Genomic DNA, 21,805 nt, shown 5'->3' with positions numbered 1-21,805 from the left:
TCTCTCCAACCAGAGAAAAAAGTTACCCAGGCAATAAACTGGTTCAATACTCGTATATTAATTAGGACTGTATCCTAATTCTTTCTCGGATTAGTCTAAGTTTTCTTTGGTGAAAATGTATTAAATCTTCAGACTGCATTGTGAACAGTACAGGAGCTCAGCACACAGCCAGGGATTTGGGGTGTACTGCTGGTGACTTCTCTAACATATATTTAATTCAGAAGTGAAATTGCAAGATTGATGAAGCAGTCTCAGCCTGCAATGGCTATATTTCACTTAGCAGTAAGACATGCCTTTTTCAAGGCACTTTAAAAGTCTCTATTTCACAATTTAAAATAATTGCTTCAAAAACACACATTCAAGAAATTCAGTAGGAGATAAGTATTTTTTGAAATCTGTTGGGAGAGTATAATTTTGTAAAACTTCCTGAAACTCTGAAATACAAGTCTTCTCAACTGCACAGCAAAATAAGAGTTGAAACCACTATTTTAAGCCAGTGCTTTACCCTCCAACTTTATAAAGAAAAAGTAAATACGATTACTCTTTTTGTTGGTAATTATTATCTCCGTCACAACTATGTCCAACATAATGAAAATATTCATAGACCTCAATCACGAGGCAGTTGCCCAGTGGTTTTTTCCTCAAATCAACGACTTAGGGAATCCTTTAAAAAGCTATAACTGAACTTATTTTGCTTTAAAACGAATTAAGAAGTACACAGAGCAGTAGACATTTTGCAAGAAGCAACTTATTCAAAATTGAATAAAAATAAATGTTTTTAATTAACTTTACTGATACAGAAGCCAGACGAAGGAATGAGATGAAGAAAATAGCTGAATGAATGCTGATCATTCAAATCCTGTATTGCTTTCAATCTGACGCTCTTAACATACTTTAAATGTTATCTCCAGAAGTCTCTGAAAGCACGTTTAACACTCCCAACACAGTATAGGTGTAAACACAGTATAACTTCTGAAATTATCAAAAAGAAGCAGGTATAAAGCAGTACATATTGTTTGATCTTCATTTAGAGTTTTGCTTCCAAATCACCAAATGGAACTGTACTTGTGATAAGCGTTTCAAATTGTGGATATAGGAACCGAAGCTACAGGAATCCTGATGTTTAGTTAGGCATTTGCTATTAACTTGGAGGAAGAGGGGAGTAAGCGTCTTTTACTAAATTATAGTCACCGTAATTTCTAAAAACAAATATATAAACCAACATGGGTTATGAATGTTTGCGGGGTCAAAGGTGCGCGGATAAAGCGGGATCAGCTGAATCAGCGGAGAACACAAATTTTCTTCTCAGTAAGTAGCAGTCATTTTTTTTTTTCTTTTCCGCCTTTTTAAATGAACAGTAGATCTAAGAATACTGCCTGCCTTCAAGGAGAAACGGACTCAATATCAACCAAAATTCCTACTCTGGTGAGGCCTCGCCAGCGAACAGCTTCCGGCCGGTTCCCCCACAACCCCGCGGCCCAAAAATGACCTGACGCAGTCACCACCAGAGGTGGGGTGGCGAGTAGCAAAAACAAGCCCTGGTTTGCGTGCTCCCCAGAAACGCTGAGGGTCCCTCCCTCGTCCCGGCTAAGGTCAGGCAGGGCCGGTCCCAGACACCCCCTGTCACACGCTGCCACTACCCGTCTGGCCCCGGGCACTGTCCAGCGGGAGGGCAGAGGTTTGTTAAGCCGGGTCCACAGGAGACTCCGGCCCCAAACACTTGGGACTGTGAAGCAGGTGAGGAGAAGGAAGGAGGGAGAGGGAACCCCAAAGTGCCACCGGCCGTCCCATCCGTTCTCTTTCCTTCTCCAACGCCAGAAAACTTTTGTCAGAGATCCGGGAGGCGCGGGCCAGCGGCCAGGACCAGCTGCTCCCCCCCCCACCCCCGTGTCACTCCTATCTGACCCGCCTCCCTGACAGGCGCCCGCGCCCGCGCCCGCCGGCGCCCCGGGAGAGAGCGCGCGGGCTGCGGCTACGTACGGTTGTTGGGGTCGCTGGTGTGCTGGTTGAGCGGGATGATCTCCATGCGCTGCTGGCCGTACAGGTAATAGTCCAGCTCCTCTGCGCTGCAGCGGAAGCGCGGGGCGCCCCGGCCATCCCCGCCACCGCCGCCGCCGCACTTGGTGGGCCCGGGGCCGGAGGCGGCGCCAAGGCACAGTTCCTTGGGGGGCAGCGGCTCGGCGGCGACGGCAGCGGCCGCTAGAGGAGCGAACACCGGCAGCTGCGACACCGGCAGGGCAGAGAGACCAGCCAGCGCGGCGGCAGCGGCTGCAGCAGCGCAGGAGGAGGCGGAGGATGCGGAGGTGGAGGAGGAAGCCGGGGTGGACGAGGCGGAGGAGAGAGAGGCGGGCCGCGGGCGCAGGCTGTCTGGCGGAGGCTCGGCGCGCTCCGGTGGCGGCGGCGGCGGCGGCGGCTGAAGAGGCTGCGGCGCGCTCAGGGGACCCGTGGCGCCGCTGCCCTTGAGCGGGCCGACGCCGCCGTGAGGGAAGAGTTGCTGCCAGTGCTGCAGGTAGGCTGGGTCCACCTTGAGGAAGGCCGAACCGCCGGGGTCTCCGGGCTTCAGCATGTCCGACGCCTCGAACTGGGGGCAGAGGGCAGGGAAGAGGGGGCGCGTGAGTTGGGCGAATGGAGCCGGGAAGAGGGCCGCTGGGACCCTGGAGAAAGCGCCCGAGCCGGTGGTTCAGCCGGCGGCCGCCGGGTTTCGCGGCTCCCTCTTCCCAACTCCGCTGGGGCTCAAAGTTTACTCCGAAGCTGCGGCGCCGCACAGAGGGAGCTGTGTGCACCCCGCTCTGCCTCCCCGATCGCAGCGTCCAGCTCCAATCCAGCAATGCTGGGGCCCGACAGGAGGGCGCTGCCCGGTAGAACTCGGCTGCAGGACGCAACCCCCGCCCTCAGCCAGCGCCCGGAGCCGACCTGAGCCGGGGTGGCGCAGCGCCCGAGCCGCGCTGGCCTCAGATGCCAGAAGGCGGAACAGTCTCGCCCCCCGCCCCCAACCTAGGACCACCAACCTTCCTATCTACCAAGCCTTAGACTCTAAGTCCCAGACGAGCCTCACCTTACCTGAAAATTCGGCGCTGCCAGTGGGTGCGTGAGTGTGTCTCGGTGAGCGTGCGGGTGTGCGGAGTGTGCGCCTTGGCTGCGCTACATGCCCCTGGGCAGCGCGGGAGGAGAGTCCTAGAGATTGTGCCGCCCGGAGCCCTCCCGACGTGCGAGCGAGAAAATTGGAGACCCGCGGAGGGCGCGAGAGCGCGGGCGGACCTGGGCGCCGGACTGAACCGCCGTGGGCTGCTGCGCTGGGCCGCTGCCGCGTCCTGGCTCCTTGGCTCCACGCTCTGGCAGCCTCCCGGCTGGACACGTGGGTTTTACGACAGCACAAAATACAAGTGTGTGTGTGTGTGTGTGTGTGTGTGTGTGTGTGTGTGTGTGTGAGAGAGAGAGAGAGAGAGAGAGAGAGAGCGAGAGAGAGAGGGAGCGAGAGAGAGAGAGACAGAAAGAGAGAGAGAGAGAGAACGAACGGACGGAGAGGGGAGGGGAGGCAGTCCAGAAGAAGGGGAGGGGAGAGGGAAGAAGGAAGTTCTAACTGGGCCCGACCCACACCGCCAGTGCGCCTTTCCCGCACAAACTCCTCCGCCCTTCCATCCCCAGTTTTTTTGGCGTGACGTCTCCCGCTAGCCTGTTGTCTCTTTCTGCCCATGATATGTCTTTTCTGGGTCCCAGCTCAGTGCCCTGATCTTAAAAGCAGTGGAAACGCGGCAACCGGAATGCATCTCCGCACACGCTGTAGTGTCGGCGCTGGAGCAAGCCCGCGCTGCCGAGACCGGGTTTGCGCTTTTGCCCGGCTCAGTTTTTCCTGGAGTGCTTCTGGGTGCCAGAGTCCACTCGCCCGCCACTCAACTTCTAACATAAATCCTCCGGGGAGAAAAGTTGGGGTCGGAGCGGGACGGGTTGCGCGCTACAGTGAAACCCTCTGTCTGCAGCCCAGGAGGCAGGCTTGTAGGTGCAGGGAGGCGTGGGACCGAGGGTCCTGGGACCGAGAGCAGCTGGTCCTGGAGGGACTCAAGCCTGGTCGTGGGGCTGGGAGGTGGCTGCGATAGAGTCTGGACACCACCCAGCGTTCTGCCGACCCCCTCTCGGGTTGTCTTCTGGAGGGCTCTTTCCCTCTCCTTGTTGGGGCCCGGAAGCAAGTATCCAGTGTTACATCTGGTGGCACAACTGCTATGGGACACGGGCGAGGCTGTTTGCAGTCAGCTGCCTGCGGCTGCCCCCGGAGGTCATGCATAGGTTTCTCTACCCAAAACCTGACGTTAGAGGGACAGGGTGGGAGTGCAGCCCCACCTCCACCATGCCCTCTCCCCAGACTTTGTGCCAGGGCAGCCCTTCGATGCAGTCTGGCGCCCACGAATTAGGCACTTGCCCCCCAGCTCTTCCTGGCATTTTCGGTAGTAGATGGTAGAGAGCACAGGCAGGGTGTGTGAAATTGACCAATTCAGGAGGTACTTTCCCATCGCCGGGGTTCTGGCCATACCTCAAAGAGAAGAAACGGCATGTATCTTTCTTCAAACAACCTAACTTATTTAGCACTTGCCAGTCTGAACAATTAATAGCCATTCTTTCCTGATTTCTGCTTGTTTCTTTTTCTTTTCCTACCACTCAAGTTGTCTGAGCCTGAGAAACGTGCTGTTTAGACTTCATCCGGGTCTCATGCAGGATGCTTCGATGTTGGTTGGAACGGAGTTGAACCGAAAATGTTTTGACTGGCGTCGTTATGACAAGGTCATCCATCATTGTTGGATAGATTGATAGCACCCAAGTTTAAGGCAGACGCCACGAGGGAAAACCCACGGCGCTGTGGTCCCGGAGGCTAACCAGGCAGTCTCCGCAGACTTCCAGCAACTCCATCGGGAGGAGAGGATGAAGTTCCAGGCCCGCTTCAATTAATCTGCTCGCAGAACTGCCGAAGAGTGGTCTGTCGGGCCACGGGAGAAGAAACAAATGCTGTTTCTCACACTCTCCTGGTTCATTGCTGAGAAACCAGGACACTCCTCTGTTCTCTGGGAGAGACAGTGAGCTCCAGGGATGGAAGTCCGGACTCCGGCAGCGGTCCCGTCATCTGCCTTCTTGTTTCTGCCCAAACCCAGCTACTTCCAAGTGCATGGTCCCCAGAACTGGAAGTCTCAAAGAACCTCTACCAGTCCCAACCCCGCCTCCCCCCTACCCCTTCACCCCCTGCCACCATTAGAAAGGATTTTGAAATGCTAGTTGGAGCAGCTGCTTCGGTGGCCTCATGCCGCCCACACTCTGGGAAGCAGAGGGGGCAGGGTTCCTCTCGTAATAAGATTAGCTGACCTGTTAATGAGAGCTTTGGACGTGCCGAGCGCGGGTAGGCGCTTTACGTCCATTTAATCCACCTAGCAACCATGCGGGGAAGGCATTATCATTAACCCCCCATATTGTAGATGGGGACCGCTGAGGTTCGGAAAGTTTAGATGGGTTGCCTAAGGTCACGCCATTAATGAGTAATGGAGGCGGATTCAAACACCGTTCGGTGAGGTGCCAAGTGCATCTACTGCCCACCCTAGTCAAACCTGTAGCCACTCGGTCCAGACTGACGCCAGAGGGGGTACCATGGGAGAGATTTGGCTGCGGGGGCCAGGGAAGAAGCTGAGAAGGCAGCGAAGTCCCCCTCGCCCACTACGTCTACAGGTGGCGTACCTGGGTTATCCGATTCAAGCTTCCGCCCCACCCACCCTGGGCACAAGTCGATCCCGAGGACCCTAAGGCCCAGAGGGTACAGGGACCTCCCGTGAAGGGGGCAGGAGAAAGTTTGAGGGAGAGCCCCGAAGGCCCGGGAGCGAACGAAGAAGTCTGGAAGGGAATAGACCGGGAGTCTGGACCTCCCGCGCTTCTCCCCAGCAGGCCCACGGCGCCGGGCTGGGCACCTGCCTCCACAGCGGCTTCCCGGATGCCAGCGGAGTTCGGCTGAGGCTGGGTCGGCGTGGTTCCCTCCCGGTGCGCAAAAGGGCGCGCAGCAGCGTAGGCGGGACCCCCGACGCTACGCGCGCTCTGAGGGGCGCTCCCCCCTCACACAGTTGACCCTGGGCCCGCTTGGTCACGGACACCCTGGCGCGTATCAGTAGTTTTTAGAAAGTGAGCCCACCGACGGCAAGGACATGCACCCCCTCAAATCCGCTCCCCCCACCCCCTTCAATACTGAGAAGACCGCGGAAACAAATCACTTCGACCACTTAGAAAGCGATCAAACCTTTATAAAAATCCATGGCTCCCAAATCGATGGGTGAATATTTGCTGGGAATTTGTTCCAGAGGAATAAATAAGGAGCCTGAGTGTATTAAATGCAAACGGGGGGACACGGTGGTGTTTTTCTTCATTGATTAACGACCTCTAAAATAAAACAAGTGGGAAGAGGAGCCAGGATCGATAAATTACCCAAATTCATTATTTTCTCGAGCATTTTCGCCCCGAAAATTATCCTTGGGAAGCCCATTGTACCCTGAGCTGGGAGGGGAAGGATGGAGCTGGAGGCCAGGATAGGGAGGGAGCAGCAGAAGGGGTAGGAGGAGAGAAGGGGGTTTTGTCCAGGAGACCCTCTATCTGATTTCATTTGACATACAATTCAAAAGTTTGCCTTTCATATTAATTATGTTTTCTTGATGGGGGAGTGGAACAAATGGTCGGTTGCCTTTGACAGGACTCCAATAAAGGATTCAGGAGCTCTCCGCTCTGCCCTGGGTGCTCCTGCTTCTAGGTTTAAGGTCACGGGTGGCTGAGTTAATAATTCATTAATATAGACATTTATTCAGAAGGGTTCGCTGAGATCCACTCTTCCTGCCTCCTCCCAGAGATTTATTTTCCTAGGAAATGGATGGGGGTGGGGGGTGGGCTGCAGGTGAAAGGAGAGGGGCGGGAAGAGAAAAAGAAAAATGGAGAGAGAACGGCTGGATAGAGCTAGGAGGAATCTTTGCTAAGCCATATTAGCAGACAGGTCCCTTGAGCCTGCCAGCAAAAACTTGGTTGAAAATGTGGTATCCAAACAGCACAGAGACTCTGGCCTGCGGTGGCCCTTTCTCCTTCCATACCGGTTCATTCGCTTGTTCAGAAAGCTCCTTTCCTCCATGGTTTGGGACCAGGGAAGAGCCTTCTCACTGAGGATCTTGGATTGCAGGCAAAAGGGGAAAGCGCTGAGAAAAAAAAAAAAAAAAAAAACCAGGACCCCACCCCCATCCCTATGAGATTCCCAAGGGAGGAGCTTTGAAACTTGCCCAGACTTGGAGTCTAAGGGAACCTCCTCTCCTAAGGGTACAGGCAACTTCTGGAGGACACTCTACCCCTCAGAAATGGGATCATGGAGAAGGGGGTTGGAGGCAGAGACTGAAAGTAAATAGTAAGTAATAAATGAGTAATGGTCAGATGGGAATAAGTGCCATGAAAAGCAATAAAGAATAGAGGGAAAGGGAGTGCATGTAGGTGGAAGGGGTTACATATAGTGGAAGGGGTTACATACTGTTTTACATATAATGGCCAGGGAAAGCTTCTCTTAGAAAGTGAAATTTAAATAGAGACTTGAAGCAAGAAGATGCCAGTTTTCTCTCCAGAGCAGGATATTCCCTGCCCTAACCTATAACCAGTGGCTAAAGCAGTAAAAGGGACCTCTCCTGAAGAACTGTCAAAGATTTGCCTCCTCGCTACTGGCCACACTTGCTTCCCTTAAGCTGCTGTGTACTACTTGATATCCTTTCAATACCTCCATTGACTATTCTCATCAGTTGGAGTCACCTAACTTGCTGGTAACTTAGACCCTGACACAGTGACCCACCACCAACTATCCGGACCTCAATTTCTTCAACAGTCCAAAGAAGGGGTAGGACAAATGCAGTGTTCTGTCCTGAGCTTTTATGAAGCAGCTACCGAATTCTGACCCCCCACTCTATTACATATTTTATACCCCACTCCTGCATCCTGTGAGTCTAAGATGTGCAGGGTGTAAAATGTATTGCACAACTGAAAACTGGAAAACCCTCACCATTTCTTTTAATCACTGCAGTCTGCCCATTGATCCCTTTGCATCTTCACTTGTTCGTCCTTACTTAGTGACAGAAGACAGTGCCAGCCACCATTGGAAAGAAAGCGAGCAAGGAGTGAGGCAGAGAAGGTAGAAGGCAGTGAAATGCTTAGCTCGCAGAAGCCAGCTCTGGCCTCAGGTGATGCAGCAGGTGCCTCGCCATTCATCTGACACACCCTCCTCTTCTGAGGCCTTGGCAGTTTAGACATGTCCTTCCCTCAGCTTTCCTCCTCTCATAAAAGTACTTGGAAGTTCAGCTCCTCACTTTGCCAGGTCAAAAATGGCCTCTGAGTCTGGGAGACCAACCCCAGGTGATTTGTGACCACTCTCTTTCATCCTCCGCCAGGACCCTGGCAGACAGCACCTGTTCACATCACTTGAAATGCAGCCGAAGCCTCCAGCTCCTTTCACCCTGGTCACCCGACAGCTGCCACTCAAACAATGCCTCTCAGCCACCTCAGGCCTGATTTGGATTTGACCTACTGACCTTGAGGTGAAAGGCTCTACAGTCCATTATGAATCCCTGGGGCCAGTTCATTCTTCCAGGAAAGCCTCTAAATATATCATTTCCGTTTGCAGGGAAATCAGCTATTATAATTTGCAAAGGTCTCGTGAGTTTAAAACATATTGGTGGCAGTTCAGTCCCATAAAGATTTAATGAATAGCCACTGGGTGAAAAACAACTTTTTTTTTTCTTGTCTTGACAAGTCAAGGAAAAGAGAAATAATTAGACAAGAATAGCTATCCCTTCAGAAACTCACACATTCCCTTCACTATCTCCTTCCCATCCCACTCTTTCTCCAGCAATTTAATCTTATATTTTTCCAAGCATCTGTAAAAATAGACAAGCCCAATTATCGTTACCTACAATTTAACAGCTATACAGAACATCTAATGAACACCTACTGTGTGCACGAGACTATTGGTAGAGATCTCTGGGACAATCTCCTTTGAAGCTCTTCTAGCAAATGCTACCTGGTTCAAACACAGTCTTCTGTTGGTCACCAGATTGTTGCTTAAATTAATTGAAGCCTATAGGACTTCAGTCATAACCAGGATGAGGTAAGCATGTTACAGTGCATCTGTTAGAAATTAGAAACATATGCTATGGTTGATTCACATTCTGAGGGTTGGCAGTTCCTAGGCATGGTAGATTCCCCTGAGTGCCCAGCAACAGTCTCTAGGAGTGGCTTCCAGCTACCATCTAAATGAGGGGGTTCCTGAGGCTTCCCCCTTCCCAGGGCCGCTTGAGGAAAGAGAATGCATATTCTCACAGCAGATCTTACATATACCTAGAGGAACCCAAGGAAGCCTGTCTGCCTCCCTCATCATACACTTTCCTGTCTGGCTGCATGCCCTTACCCTCCTCTGAGCTAGGGTGTCAGAGGGTGACACTAAGGCTTGTTTTCATTGAATTGTTTCCGGTGAGTCTATGTTCTCTGTGTAACAGCCTCTCAAAGAAAAAAGTAACCTACTCTTAGTTTCCTTTTGAAACTGGAAAACTTGTCTTTAAACCAAAATAAAGACACCATGCAGGTCACTGTGAGGAAAACCAAAAGTGTGTAAATTGTGGTACCCCTGCCTTCCATGATCTTATACTGTGGAAATCTTTCAGAGACTTAGTTTCTTTCTATGATGCCCAGGTTCAAGAGCCAACAAGTGGCACAAGAGTTCAGAAGAGAAAGCCATCACTTTAGGAGATAATCAAGCAAAGCCTCACAAACGAGATGGGCCATAAAGATTGTGTGCATTCAGGTGGGTAGGGAGGAACTGAGGAAAGGTGTTCTAGGACAGGGGCTGTCTGAGCAAAAACCCAAAAACTGGACCCTACACAGTCTGAGAGGCCCAGGTGACTTTTCTTCCTCCATTCATGAGAAAAATGACTGGATAGCTGGCTGCCCTCCCTAAGAACCAGGACCTCATCTCCCTGGGGGTCCTGAAGCCATATTCCATAGATTCTGAAAGACGCTTTTATGAGAATGTTGTGACCTAAAATATGTTCAGGCTTAAGTCAGAGAATCAACTCACGATTAGGGTAACTGAAAAACAGTTGAGGGCTCCAGGATAAGGTCATCAGTATAGCCCATATTCCCCTGGACTGTGATTTGGTGAGCTTGGCAATGCCATTTCCTAGCTCTGGATGGCACAAACTATGATTTTCTGAGCTGCTCTTTTTAAACTATAAAGAACTATGATGAAAAAAAGAATGAAGTGAAGTTTAAAAGACTAGTGATCCAGATACATCTGAGGTAAAGACCATGTAGGAAAATGTTTTAGAATAAGCAAAGACACTCCCCAAAGATCCTTACAGGTTAACCATAGTTATATAGCTTGACTGCATCAGCCCTACTTCTTTTTAACATGCCTATCTCTCAGACTTTGGGGACAAATGACCACGGTCCTCTATCTTCACATACACACAGGTGCACCTGCATAGACAGTCCCTCACAGACTTACACCAACTTAGTCTTCTCTCCTTTCTGTAAGGGAGAAGGGAGTGGAGGGGCTCCTACTCTGCATTCTGGAATGAAACAACAAAGACGAAGAGTGCCAATCTGTGAGGAAAAGATCTTTGGGAAGACTCCAAGTTACATGGTTAATCTCCCTTCAAAAAAAAGAAGAAGAAATTGCAAAAATGCAACTTAGGATTCCTGACACTCAAAGAAAAAAAATTATTTTTGCATTGATAAGACTGCCAGATTCTTAAATAGAATGTTTTAAAAGATGAATAATCATAAAATACGTTATTAGTCTATTTTTATAATACAATAATTGACAAGTGATACTGGAACATTGATTGGAAAATTACCATTTTGACAATTCAGTGGTTAACAACTTGATTTTTAAAATGTTGCAAAGTTTGAGCATATTTTGGGCATCTCCTTCTGGTCTGTCTACAATGGCAAGCATTTTTCATTGAAACATATGTTTGGGTGGACAAGTATTTTATTTGGCAGAAACCTAATAGTTTAAGTATAGATTTTAAAGTCAACTATTTGCTCCGTAAGCTAATGTTTTCAAACAGAGGCATTTTTCACAATTGTTTCCTCCAAACAAATGTTTGTCTTGGAGCCAGTAGAGGTCAAACATTCCAGTAAGCTTCCCGTTTAGGACTGTCACTGCTATTCTGTCACCTTCAAGATCTTCTGTTGGTCCCATTCTCTTACAGATTTCCATGAGTTTCTTTACAGGGCTAGTCCCCCAAAAAATGATTTTTTAAGGTGAGTGCAAGCATTTTTAAAACGATTTTTTTCTTGGTAAAAATGAATTGGAAGTACATTCACGTTTAGCAATGTTGTATTTCATTTGTGTAGATGCCATTTTGCTTGTGGCATGATTATTGGCACTCTTTGTCTTTTCATTGCCAGATAGAGAATGGGTGGTATGAGCCCTCCGCTCCATTCTCCTTGACGAAAAGGAGAGAGGATCAAGTTGGTGTGAGTCTGTGAGTGACTGTGTGTGTGTATGTGTGTGTGTGTGTGTGTGTGTGAAGATAAAGGGGCCGGGCACAGTGGCTCAAGCCTGTAATCCCAGCACTTTGGGAGGCCGAGACGGGCGGATCATGAGGTCAGGAGATCAAGACCATCCTGGCTAACACGGTGAAACCCCGTCTACTAAAAAATACAAAAAACTAGCTGGGCAAGGTAGTGGGCGCCTGTAGTCCCAGCTACTCGGGAGGCTGAGGCAGGAGAATGGCATAAACCCGGGAGGCAGAGCTTGTAGTGAGCTGAGATCCGGCCACTGCACTCCAGCCTGGGCGACAGAGCGAGACTCCGTCTCAAAAAAAAAAAAAAAAAACGATAGAGGACCACTGTAATGTATCCCCAAAGTTTGAGAAGTGTATTAAAAAGAAGCAGGGCTGATGTAGTTTAGTTATATTACTGTAGACTCATTCAACTGCAGGTGGCAGAAATTATTTGAACTGATATCTACTGGGGAAAAAAGGATTTGATGGCTCAAATATTTAAAAAAAAAAACAGGTTATGGTTTTCAGGTTCGGATGCATTCAGAGGTTCAAACAACATCATGAAGTCTCAGTCTCTTTATCTCTTTGTTCTGCCTTCCTCTGTTCTGAATTTAATCTCAGGCAGAATCTTTCATGTGGTTGCCCCCACATTATTCTTCTAGAATAAGATAGCAATCCCAGAAGAAAAACTTCCAACAGAAATTCTAGAATTAAGTCTTAGACTAACATGGTCTATCACTACTATCCCTGAACTAGCCATTACGACCAAGGAAATAGAGTACACTGACTGACCAGGTCTGGACTTGAGCCCTAACCAAGCCACATATATTGAGACAGCCTTCAGGACATGGCACAAGGAAGAGAAAACTAGGTGGAGACCAGCAACTTCTTGAGTCTAGGAGATGGAGTCAAGATTCTGGGGAGGCCAAGGTGGCTAGAGTGCAGAACAGAGGACTCAAGAGGATAGTCCAGATAGACGCAGAGTGCCGGAGAGTGTTCAGAAGCATGCTGATCAGGTATGTGGATGAGCCACGCATTTCTCCTCTCCTGAGGAAATAAATGATGCTAGTACCTTAAATATCCTTCCAGAGATATTCTGTGCATATATAGTTACACCTCTTCCTCAAATGTTATATGATACACACTGCTCTGCATCTTAGTTGTTTCCATTTAAAAATATAGCTTAGAGATTGTTATATACTTATAAATAAAGAGGATTTTCAATTTGTTTTTATAATGTTATGCTCTAATTAATTTAAGCAGTTGTCTATTTTGTTTGTTTCTCGCCATCTGTATTTTAATAAGCAGTTCTTCATTGATAGCCATTTAGATTGTTTCAAATCTCTTATTATTACACATAATTTTGAAATTTGTCACATATATTCTTTTGCATTTCCTGATGAATATTCAGTTGTGTGCTAAGACGGGTTTGTGACAGCCATTTGTGAAAAGTCCAGGAATTCTGATATCAGTTGATGTTAGGACAGTAGCTTGAAATTGGTGTGGTGGAACTACTTACACCATTAAAATTGGCAAAGTCTACAAATAAAAGGCTTCCATTACCTTTTTTTTGTGGGGAGAGTTGATTGTTAAGTATTTACAGTTCACGCTGAATACCTTCCCAGTAGTGGAATTGCTGGGTCAAAGGGTATGTGAATGTGCAAAGGGTATGTGAATCTCCAAATTGCTCCTCATTTATTTAGTTACATAAAAAGCTTTGAATAATCTGCATTGCAAAAGCCATAACAAATTTAAATAAAAAACAAAATTCTGGAGAAAAATAATATAGGCAAAAACTTTTATAAAGTTTTTCCTGAATCCTCACCAGCACAGTGTTATCAAAATTGTTGATTTGCGCTAATCTGATGGTTGAAACTGGTTTCTCAGTGAGGTTGTAATACTGACGTCACTTATTATTGGAAATTAGCAACTTTTTATATGTTGAGTTTTCTTTTTATTAAAAAACTCGATTTATATCCTTTGCCTATTTTTCCCTTTAGATTGTGTGTGGTTTTGTTTTGTGTTTTTGTTTTATAAAAGCTCCTGTTCTATTAAGACAATTAACCTTCTTTGGGTTCTGGGTTATGAGTTGCCCATTTTTTTTTTCTCCAGAATTTTGTTTGCTATTTAAATTTGTTATAACTACATTTATCAATATTTTCTCTCATGCTTTTTAAAAATAACAGCTTTATTGAAATATAAGTTACATATTATAAAATTTTCCTTTTAGCTGTATGCAATTCAATGATTTGTAGTATATTTGCAGAGTAGTGCAACAATTAGCACTATCCAGTTACAGAAGATTTTCATCACCTCAAAAAGAAACCCATTCTTTTTGGTATGGGTTTCTCATCGTGATTTTTATTTGTATTTCTCTGATAGCTAATTATGCTAAGCATCTTTTTGTGTGTCCTTTTTTCTTTTTCTTTTTGTTTTGTTTTGTTTTTGTTTTTGTTTTTGAGTCAGGGTCTTGCTCTGTCACCCAGGCTGGAGTGCAGTGGAATGAACACAGCTCACTGCAGTCTTGACCTCCTAGGCTCAAGCAATCCTCCTGCCTCAGCCTCCCCAGTAGCTAGGACCATGGGTGCACATCACTACATCCGGCTAATTTTTAAATTTTTTTGTAGGTAGGCACAGGGTCTCCTTGTGTTGTCCAGGCTGGTCTCAAACACCTGGGCTGAAGGGACCCTCCCGCCTTGACCTCCCAAAATGCTGGGATTACAGGTGTGGGTCACAGTGCCTGGTCCTTTTTGTGTCTCATGGGCACTTGTACATTTTCTTTGGAGAAATGTCTATTTAATTCCTTTCCCCATGTTTAACTTAGGTTATTTGTGTTTTTGTTGTTGAGTTCTAAGAATTATTTGTGTATTCTGGATATGTTTCCTATCAGATATATAATGTACAAATATTTTTTCCCAAACTGTGCATTGTCTTTTCATTTCCTTGATGGTGTTCTTTGAAGCACAAAAGTTTTAAATTTTCACACAGTCCAATTTACCTATTTTTTCTTTCCTCACTGGTCTTTTTGGGTCATATTATGACTAAGGTCATTAAGATTTACTCCTGTATTTTATTCTTAAGAGTTTTATAGCTTTAACTCTTATATTAAGGTCTATGATGCAGTTTGAGTTAATTTTTGTAGATGATATGAGGTTGGAGTCCAAATTAAACCTTTTGCATATACCATTTCTTGAGATGACTATTATTTCACCATTAAGCAGTTTTGGTATCCTTTTGAAAAATCAATCGACTATAAATATAAGGGCTTATTTCTACACTTTTTCAATTTTATTCCACTGACTTATATATCTCTTCTTGTACTGGCACCACACCGCCTTGATTATTGCAGCTGTGTAGTTAGTTTTGAAATCATGAAGTGGGAGTTCTCCAGTTTTGCTCCTCTTTTTCAATATTTTTTTCTTTGCTATTCTGAATTTAATTTCCATATGAGTTTTAGGAACAGCTTGTCAAACTCTACAAAAACAGCTAGCTGAGATTTTTATAGGGATGCGTTGAATCTGTAGATCAATTCAAGGAGTATTATATTCTTAACAATATTAAGTCATCTGATACATTAACATGAGATGTCTTCATTTATTTGTCTTCTTTAATTTCTTTTGACAACGTTTTGTAGTTTTCAGTTATAAGTCTTGCACTTTTTGTTAAATTTATTCCTAAGTATTTTATTCTTTTGATACTATAATATATGGAGTTTTCTTAATTTCATTTTTTCATTGTTCATTGTTGCATATATAAATATAATTGATTTTTGTGTGTTGATCTTGTATCCTGCAACCTTGCTGAACATTATCATTTAAAATTTGTTATTTGTTTTAACAGTTATTTTGTGGATTCATTAGGATTTCCAAAAAAGATCATGTCATTTGTGAATAAGAGTAATTTTATTTTTTGTTTTCTGATCTGGATGTCTTTTGTTTCTTTTTATTGCCTAATTTCCCTGGCTAGAGCCAGTACAATATTGAAGTAGCAAGAGTAGACATTCTTGTCATTTTCCTAACCTTAGGGAAAAAAGCAATCAGTCTTCTACCAGGTTAGCTGTGAATTTTTCAAACATAGCTTTTATCAGTTTGATGCAGTTTTCTTTTTTTCCCAGTTATTTTATTTTATTTTGTTTGCCATGAAAGGATGTTGGATTTTATCAAATGTATATTCTGGTCTATTGGAATGATCATGTGATTTTGTCCTTTATTCTATAACACATTGTATTGTATTGATCAAGTCTCAAATGTTAAGCCACGCTTGCATTCCTAGGATAAATCCATTTGGTCATGATGAGTAGTCCTGAATTATTTATCAAATAATTCATCCTGAATTTGGTTTGAAGTATTTTGAGAAATTTTTCATCTATACTCTTGAGGGATGTTAATTTGTAATTTTCTTGAGACATCTGTCAAGTTTTACTATCAGTAGAAGTATAGTGGTTAAGAGGATGAACTCTGGAGTCTGAATGACTGGGTTTGAATCCAAGTTGTACAACTTATTAGATGTATAAAATTCTCCCTCCTACAGTTTGGATGTTTGTCCTCAAAAACCTTGTGTTGAAATCTGATCCCCAATGTTGGAGGTAGGGCCTAATAGGAGGTGTTTGGGTCATGGAGGTAGACTGCTCATGAATAGATTAATGCCCTCTCTGGAGGGTGGGTGCTCCTGAAAGAGCTGGTTGTTAAAAAGAGCCTGGCATCTCCCTCCCACCCCTTTGCCTCCTCTCTGGCCATGTAATCTCTACACAGCCAGCTCCCCTTCACCTTCTGCCTTGAGTGGAAACAGCTTGAGTTCTCTACCAGTAGCTGAGCAAATGTTGGCACCATGCTTCTTGTACAGCCTGAAGAATTGTGAGCCAAATAAACCTCTTTTCTTTATAAATTGCCCAGCCTCAAGTATTCCCTTATTGCAACACAAAATGGATTAAGACATTCTGGGCCTTTTTCTCATTTTTAAAACTTGAGTTGAGAATACTAGTACCTATCTGATAAGGTTATTGTGAGGATTATATGAATAACATAATGTGCTTATGAGAGTGCCCAGCACATAGTACTATGTAAGTATTATTATTACATTATTATATCTGTATGTAGTTTGTTCTTTTCTAAAATCGTCTATGGGAATTTGGACAATGTAAGCGGTGCTAAATATTTAAGGATTATGTAGTATGTTAAATATGTGAGTTATTTGAACCTTAGTCATAGAACAAGAAAAAGTGATTGTCTTAAACTTTATATGAAATTACTGAAGTTGTACATTAAATCCCCCCTCTTGCCCTGAGCTATGTGAGCCAATACATTCCCCTTTTGAAAGAAGCCACTGCACAAAAGGATCTGTCTCACTGGCAACTCCTGTTTGATTCAAGTTTACACATGTACACATATGCCAGAAAGTTGGCCAGGCACAGTGACTCATACCTGTAATTAATCCCAGCACTTTGGGAGGCCAAGATGAGTAGGTCACTTAAGGCCAGAAGCTCAAGACCAGCCTGCCCAATATTGCAAAACCCTGTCTCTACTAAAAACAAACAAAGAAACAAAAACAGCTGAATGTGGTGGTGCACACCTGTAATCCCAGCTACTTGGGAGGCTGAGGCACGAGAATCCCTTGAACCTGGAAGGTGGAGGTTGCAGTGAGCCAAGGTGGTGCCACTGCACCGCAGCCTGGGCAACAGGATGAGACTCTGTCTCAAAAAAAAAAAAAAAAAAAGAAAAAAGAAAAAGAAAGAAAGAAAGTCTTTTAACATTTCATATAAGGTTAGAAAAATCAGACATTATCCTCCCTCTTTGATCCATTTCCCTTTCCTCTTCTCACTACTTACTAGGGGGTTGCCTGTGTCAGAGCTCCCCTCCCTACTGTACTTCCAGGAACACCATCTGATTATTTGGGTAATGGTGGAACCCCTGAGCTACTGTAAGCTCTTTGCAACAGCATCACATTTCTATTCCAGACGTGCTAAAAGTTCTCAAACCTATATTGAATAAAGCCAAAACACGTTGTTTCTCTCACTCAAATTCCTTCAGTATCTGGCCCTCATCTAATTTGACATTTATCCCTTGTAACTCCAAATATGGTACCTTTCCTGTTGCCAGAATAATCTCCTTACTCTCTTCTATAAACTGTATTATCGTGTATGACTTTGTGCCTTTGCTTATTCTGTGTTTTTTTGTTTTGAGGTCCCTTCTCTCTGTTCCATTCCTGCTAAAAGCCCCTATATTTCAGGATCCTGCTCAAGTCCCATTTTGTCCTGGTAACCTCCCCTGCTTATGTTCACCTTTCTGGGAACTCCTATAGTTCATACTATCTGGGTCACTTTTTTGGCACTGACATTCTGAACTGTCATGTGTTATACTAAACTCTAAAATATGTACTAGATTTGTCTCTTAAATAAAACCATAAAGGGCTAGGTGCAGTGGTTCACACCTGTAATCCCAGCACTTTGGGAGGCCACAGTGGGCAGATCACTTGAGGTCAGGAGTTTGAGACCAGCCTGGCCAATATGGTGAAACCTCGTCTCTACTAAAAATACAAAAATTAGCTGGGCATGGCGGTGCACGCCTGTAATACTGGCTACTTCGGAGGCTGAGGCAGGAGAATCACTTGAACATGGGAGGTGGAGGTTGCAGGGAGCTGAGATGGCGCCACTGCACTCTAGCCTGGGCAACAAGCGAGCCTCCGTCTCAAAACAAAAACAAAAACAAAAACCCATAAAGTTCTGGAGGACAGGGATACAGGGATTGTTACCTACCCTTATTTTCACATACCCCTCATACACCATCAGTTCCTGACATGCCACTAGGCGCATGGAGGCTGTCATCAAATACTTGTTAAATCATCATTAAATGAAAGAGTGAGTGCATTAGTGAATGAATGAATGAACAAGGGTACACATAAATAAATGAACAAATGAATGAATGCATTTACCCTAAATTCCTACCACATGGAGGTTTGTCACTGACAAAACCCAGAGAGTCAAAGCCAACAGGAGGCTTGTAGTTCAGAGACTATGGCAGGGCTAGAGGGTGGGGCTGGCAAATGAGAGAGTTTGAGTCCACCTGCCCTCTGTGTTTTAGGAGAGTGCATTCTTGCACTCTGCCTATGTATACAGGGCTCACTGTCTTTCATGATGCCAGTCATAAATAGCTACACATTGAATTATTTCTGCATTAGTATCTGTTTATACTCCTAAGTCCTTTCTGAAGCTAAGAGTTTCTGCCCCTGAGACCCCCATAGAGCCTTCACACAGCTCTTTGGAGTTGTCGAACTACACCTTCATAAACAGTTCTTCCAATGAAGGGAGGGAAATTAAGAGATTCTTCCTCTCAGATGGAATGACCTGATAAAATTACTACATTACCATTATCTCTTGCAAGTCTTCCCTAAAGTCTAATAATTTCCATTAAGACCTTGTAAGCACAAGTCAGAAGTGTGTGGTCCATTTTCTCTTTAATAGGAAATGCCAGCACACGTCTGTGGACTGGCAGAATGCATTCATATCTCACACAGGAGCAATGCTGGGACATTCTAAATGAGCTCCATGGTGTGTAATCATGGGGCCAAGAAATGAAAGCATAAAACATTATGTGATCTGAACGACACAAAAGAAAGAAATGGAAACTTGGCTGGTCCTAGCAAAGCCCCAGATAACCTGAGAGAGTAATCTAATTAATTTTTAACTACATGGCTTTCACGAATTCTACATGGAATACAGAGTTTGGAAATAACATAAGCTACATCAGCTCCTGGAAGAATGGAGGAAACTTTTATTTATTTAATACATTCAATTTCCAGATTTCTTAGTCAAATATGAACAAATATACACACTCAGAAGGAAAAGCTTCACCACTGAATGTTATGGGATTGGAGTGGAGTGGGGAATATGTAGACCAGGGCAGATGGAAGTTTAACGAAGAAAGAAATGGGTGGTGACAAAAATCAAAGAACTCCTCTCACTTATCCAAAGGAACAGAATGTCAGGGGCTGGGAAATTTCATTGTGCCTGCCATTTCCATGGCCTCCCTTGTGAGGAGTTTGTTACCAGCAGATGTAACATATAAGTGTATCATTTAAAACCAGTACACTGGCCATAGCGAAGCTGACCAAGAATGGCAGCTTAACCCAATCACAGCTATCTACACATGACTTGGTGACCTTATCTAAGATCTCTGCCGAGAGGCAAACTCTGTGCTGGCAGGGATTGACTGACTAATCAGATTTTTTCTCTTGGGTAATGTGATTTGGGGGTAGAGTCTCTGGGTCTATAAGAGCGGGTTCTTTGGAAGAAGAAAGCAAGAAGTTAACGCACCTCATAGTAGCACAGTAGAAAAGTAAGGAACAGAAAGATGCCAGCTCTTGAAGAAACAATAAGGTGGCCCATTCTCTAGAGTTGTTTCTTAAAAGACATTTTAGCCTCGGTGGGCAGGGCTCTTTAACTAAGGCATCCTAAATGAGCATCCTTCTTTTCCATCCCAAGTACCAACAAACATGCTGCATAACTGTTCCCCACCTAGGGTCTTTGAGATGATCGAGGCTATTCAAGCATCTATGAGCTTGACAGAAAGAAAGTCTTTAATGGTCCTTCTGACATTTTCTTGTTTGTATTTTAGCCTCAGATTAAAAAAAAAAAATGAGCTGAAATTCTTCATCCTCACTTCTTTGTCTGAATTGAAATGCAATACATGTTATATAACATTCAGGGTAGACCTCTACCATCAAAATTAAATGAATGGTGGGCAAAATGAGAGAGATTTGAGAAAGGAGAATGTGTGTCTTTAGAATTCCATGTGGTAGCCTAGACAGAAGAGGGAAGCATTCTAAAGTAGGTTAGCACATCCAATTACCTATCAAAGTTAAGAGGGAGTTTTCTATAACAATTCCTCTGAAAAACTAGGATTTGACATGCTTGAAGTGTGCTTGCTCGAAAATGATAACAATCCAATATTTGTGATTCCAAAGTTCTAAGTGTTGAAAGCTCAGATTGAGGCATGCTGGTTTTAATGATGCATATTTTATCCTAGACTTGGGTCATGAATTACTCACAATTTCTCTTCATGTAGCACACTTGTACTCTTCATGGATCAAGAGCTTCATTAGACTATTTTCTTACTATAAAAACTAGCACAGCTTCACCAGACAGCCGGGCAGTATGTTGATCCTGAATGGAATCTGAGCTGTAATCTCATCTGACATGTGTTAAGGCATTTCCGTCCATGTTTAGGAGGTGCTTATATAGCTGAATATGTACGTGGAATCTAGAAGCTTCGAATCACATTTAATGTGAAGTTCACACTCTCTTTGTTATAAGGTCCACAGAGTGGCCACAGCTTTAGATAGAAGGATGAGCCACATGCTAACATATTAGAACAGGTACCAGCAGAGGCTACCAAGGCAGTAGTAGGAAAAAATATGTAATTCCATGTGACAATCTAGAGAGAAGAAGGAAACATTCTAAAGTAGATTAGCACATCCAATTAGTAAAGGAGGTGAAATTTGTCTCTTTCTCACGTATGGTGTTCCCTCATTCAACAAACATGTGGTTGAGTACCATCTCTGTGCCCGGCACTCTGAGATACAGGGGCACCAAGATGACTAGGAGCAGCACTTGCTCAAAGGTATGCACAGTCTAGTGAGTGTCAGGGTAAACTGCATAACAGTATCTGGAAGGGTCCTTCACCAAGTCAGGAAAATTAAGTAATGTAGAAGGTATCTGGTTCATGCTAGATGTGGGGTTTTTCCCCTAGTTTCATTGAGGTATAACTGACAAATAAAACTTGTATATGTTTAAGGTGTACAATGTGATGATCAGATATATGTATACCTTGTCAAGTGATTACCACAATCAAGCTAATTAACACTTTCATTGTCTCACAGGTAACCTTTCTTGTATGTGGTGAAAACAAAATGTGGCTTTTTTAAATGACAAGAATATATCTCATTTCAGAAAATGTAAAATTTTTTAAGTTAGGGAAAAGGAAAGAGAAGACTTTGCAGTTTAGGATCTGGCAAAAACAAGGTGAGAGCAAAATGCATAAAGACATATTAATCTTTCAAATTCCGTAACATCCCACTTTGCCCCAGACAATTCCAGTTTCAGCTATTATACCAAGGTAATTATTAATTAATCAATTAATTATTAATTTTTAGAGACAGGGTCTCGCTCTGTCACCCAGGCTAGAGTGCAGTGGCATGACCATAGCTTACCATAACCTCATAACCTGGGCTCAAGCCGTCCTCCCACCTCAGCCTCCCCAGTAGCT

At 44.7% G+C, this 21,805-nt stretch overlaps 1 protein-coding gene and 1 long non-coding RNA gene across 2 annotated transcripts in view; one reads left to right on the top strand and one right to left on the bottom strand.

Moving 5' to 3' along the window:
* PRDM6 (PR/SET domain 6) overlaps positions 1 to 3,552 on the bottom strand; it is a 98,707-nt gene extending 95,155 nt beyond the window's left edge. Inside the window, exons 1-2 of the mRNA XM_028849695.2 lie at positions 3,061 to 3,552; positions 1,981 to 2,581 (exon numbers count right to left, since the gene is read on the bottom strand). Coding sequence (XP_028705528.1) covers positions 1,981 to 2,566 — 586 coding nt within the window. The 5' untranslated portion in view covers positions 2,567 to 2,581; positions 3,061 to 3,552. The remainder of the gene's footprint in view (positions 1 to 1,980; positions 2,582 to 3,060) is intronic.
* LOC114678892 (uncharacterized) lies at positions 2,253 to 6,444 on the top strand. Its single transcript, XR_003730523.2, has 2 exons — positions 2,253 to 2,509; positions 4,656 to 6,444. It is a non-coding gene; the product is annotated as an uncharacterized LOC114678892 (long non-coding RNA).
* Positions 6,445 to 21,805: the final 15,361 nt, after the last annotated feature.

The sequence above is a fragment of the Macaca mulatta genome, chromosome 6, assembly GCF_049350105.2.
Source record: "Macaca mulatta isolate MMU2019108-1 chromosome 6, T2T-MMU8v2.0, whole genome shotgun sequence".
Taxonomy (NCBI): domain Eukaryota; kingdom Metazoa; phylum Chordata; class Mammalia; order Primates; family Cercopithecidae; genus Macaca; species Macaca mulatta.
This window is presented reverse-complemented; position numbering and strand designations above follow the sequence as displayed.